The sequence below is a fragment of the Rosa rugosa genome, chromosome 1 (genome assembly GCF_958449725.1).
Source record: "Rosa rugosa chromosome 1, drRosRugo1.1, whole genome shotgun sequence".
In the NCBI taxonomy this organism is placed as follows: domain Eukaryota; kingdom Viridiplantae; phylum Streptophyta; class Magnoliopsida; order Rosales; family Rosaceae; genus Rosa; species Rosa rugosa.
In genome coordinates, this window is record NC_084820.1 from 55,212,889 (window position 1) to 55,215,619 (window position 2,731).

At 39.3% G+C, this 2,731-nt stretch overlaps 1 protein-coding gene across 1 annotated transcript; it reads right to left on the reverse strand.

The window, feature by feature from the left end:
* On the reverse strand, positions 1-2,421 carry LOC133725536 (GDSL esterase/lipase 1-like). The gene is made up of 5 exons (XM_062152822.1): positions 2,100-2,421; positions 1,766-1,884; positions 1,124-1,348; positions 759-1,011; positions 1-550 (listed from the first exon to the last, which is right to left on the reverse strand). Exons 1-5 carry the CDS (start codon positions 2,371-2,373, stop codon positions 315-317), a joined length of 1,107 nt encoding a protein of 368 aa, XP_062008806.1. The 5' UTR covers positions 2,374-2,421; the 3' UTR covers positions 1-314.
* Positions 2,422-2,731: the final 310 nt, after the last annotated feature.

A 2,731-nucleotide genomic window follows, 5' to 3' on the forward strand; every position in this document is an offset into this window, starting at 1 on the left:
TGAGACAACCCCACCCAAAATGTAGGATTAATATAGCTTAGATTTACAAAATGACACCTACTAAATACTCCGAAGACAATTTTTTTTTTTGAAAGAGATTTGGAACCCAGCCTACCTGAGAGGCTCAGCCTCACCCTCGGTTCCATTTATTATATTAATATTACAATTTTGCATCGGGGGGACATAAAACCTGAACCCCGAAGACAAATTTCTAAAGAAGCTGATATGCAATCATGGTACAGTAATCAAAAATGGCTAAGAACTTCTAAAAAGTCCAACTCCCAATTCATAAGGTACTTAGCCTAGTAATAGAATTAAGCAAGGTCAAATAGTTTTTTCACAGTGTAAGGCCCTGTGAAATTTTGTGGTCCATTCCATATAAGTTCAGCTAGTTGCTGGTTGGCACTTTCAGTTGTATGAGCTCCATCAAACCACACATACTCACTGGGATTGCTGCATAGTTCATATGGTGTCCCATTGCTTCCCCCACCACAATTAGACCCCCTATATGGTCCACTGCCACAACAAGCAGCCTTCCCAACCTTGAAACCTTCACAATACAACAACCAAAAGAAATATTACAACTAGCTAGGGTAATTTAATAGCTTTTTATACCTGAAAATCGAGTATTCGTGTCTCAATTTAGTACCCCAACTCTAATTTGTCCCAAATAATTAAGTTGGTTGCTAAACAAGAGTTCGAATGATGAATTGATACACGGTCAAAGCTAGTTCAGTGTGGTGAATGATAAAGCGTACCATATTTTGAAGGGTTGAAGATTCTGTCCCCAATTGCATTGTAGTAGTCAAATATGGAGAATTTGAATCCTGGTAAGCTCTTCTCTAACTTCTTGAAGGCAATGAATAGAGCTCTGTTGTGGAGTCTGGCTAGTGTTAATGATTCTTCATAACATTTACCAAGTTCAGGATTCCTTGCTCTCGATCCCGGTGTACATCCCAGAGCTCCTACATTCTGAAATGCAATTTTCCTTCCTCCTAAATTATATATTTCCTAAAACATGAAAGTTTAATTAGCCAATACGTTCAAACCAAAACAGTAAATATGTTTGTAAAGATAACTAATCTAATTGTTTCATTGAAGAATAGTAGATGCATGTTCTTACTTTGAGCACACTGGTCAAGTTTCCAATCACCATTGCTACATACTGTTCCTTGTAGATCTGTGTAGCATTTGGGTTGTTAGAAGCGTAGCTAAAGTAGTCATTTCCTCCAATGCTGAACAAATAAACAGCTCTGCCCAGCAACTTCTTGGTTTCCTTATCACCCAGTCTCTGCCCCAGTGACTTCTCCACGGCCTTAAAATAGCTCAATTGAGTAGGAAAGTCTATCTGGAAAATCAAAGAATATTGTTCATCTACTGAATAAAGTATTCGTTTTGCACAACAATATGGTAAATGATTAATTACTTAATTGAACCACTCTGATGCTATTAGGCACATGTTTGCTCACCTAAGGGACATTTAAGGGAATGTGAGGAACAAATGCATCTAAACCACATGTATTAAATATAAAAGCAGAAATTATAACAACTTAAAACTGTGCATTTATTTTCAGCCGTCAGATTCAATTGTCCCTCACAGTTCTTTAAAAACTATCCCTTAAGTGAGCAAGCATTCTATTAGGCATTTTCCCCTATTTATTTGTTATTGAAATATAAGCAAGATCCCCAAATTTATGGAACCAATCCTAACATGGTATATAATCCTTCAATACAAGAAACTAATATGAATATTATGATTACTCACAGCTCCGAAATTTCCGGGAAAAACACCAGCTCCGCCAGAAGCAAAACTGACCCCGTCTGTAAAGTGATGTGCACCAGGTTGCAGATATGGTGGTGGAAAAGGAAGCTTTGCAAACTTAGCTGCAACCAGTAATAAAGAAAACCAATTAACAAATAGTATCTCTAGCTGTGCATTGCAGCACAGTGCCTGACCACTTTGACAGTTTTGGGGTTCGAACCTAAGTTGGGAAGCACACCCAACTAAGCAAGAACCACTAGGCCACTTGTAGTGGTTTTATATATTCACATCTTAAATATGTTCTTTGACATAGATGTTGATAACTGAAATTAATTACCAATAAAATCGGGGACAATGCGGCCATCGGAATACCGACCAGTGGCGTGATTGAAGTAGGTTTCTCCGTACGGCGGCCTATTTGCCGGTGCATTAGCGGCAGGGCTACTATTATTGAGGTATTTGTTGTTCCCAGGATCAAAGAGTGAGTCCCCAAACACAAACAAGGCCGCCTTGTGTTCTGGTTTGGATTGGTGAGCAGCACAGAAGCAGCTATCTGGGCTGAAACTGAGAACGGTTACAAGGAGTAAAACACAGTAAGCAAGACTTGCCATGACGACGAGTTCAGTTAGTTTAGTTTTGTATATGGACTAAAAGCCGTTGTTCCCCTGTTGTATATATAGCTGGGTTCGATATCTTGGATGAGTTGGATCTATGCTATTGACTAATCACGTGTGTACTATATGTGTTTACACGTTGAAGGCAAAAATGAAATTCTCAACGAGTCAACGTGGCCTGGGAAGGATCGAAGACCCCTTTGTGCTTTGAACGCGTTCAGATCTCTTGAGACAAGCCGACGAATAGCCGAGATGATGATATGGAATTAGTAGTTCTTCGATTTGCGCACGTGAATTGTTCAGTTTTTGATAGCGAAACCCGGCCATGTGATGTAACTATCTCAGTGAGTGTTGA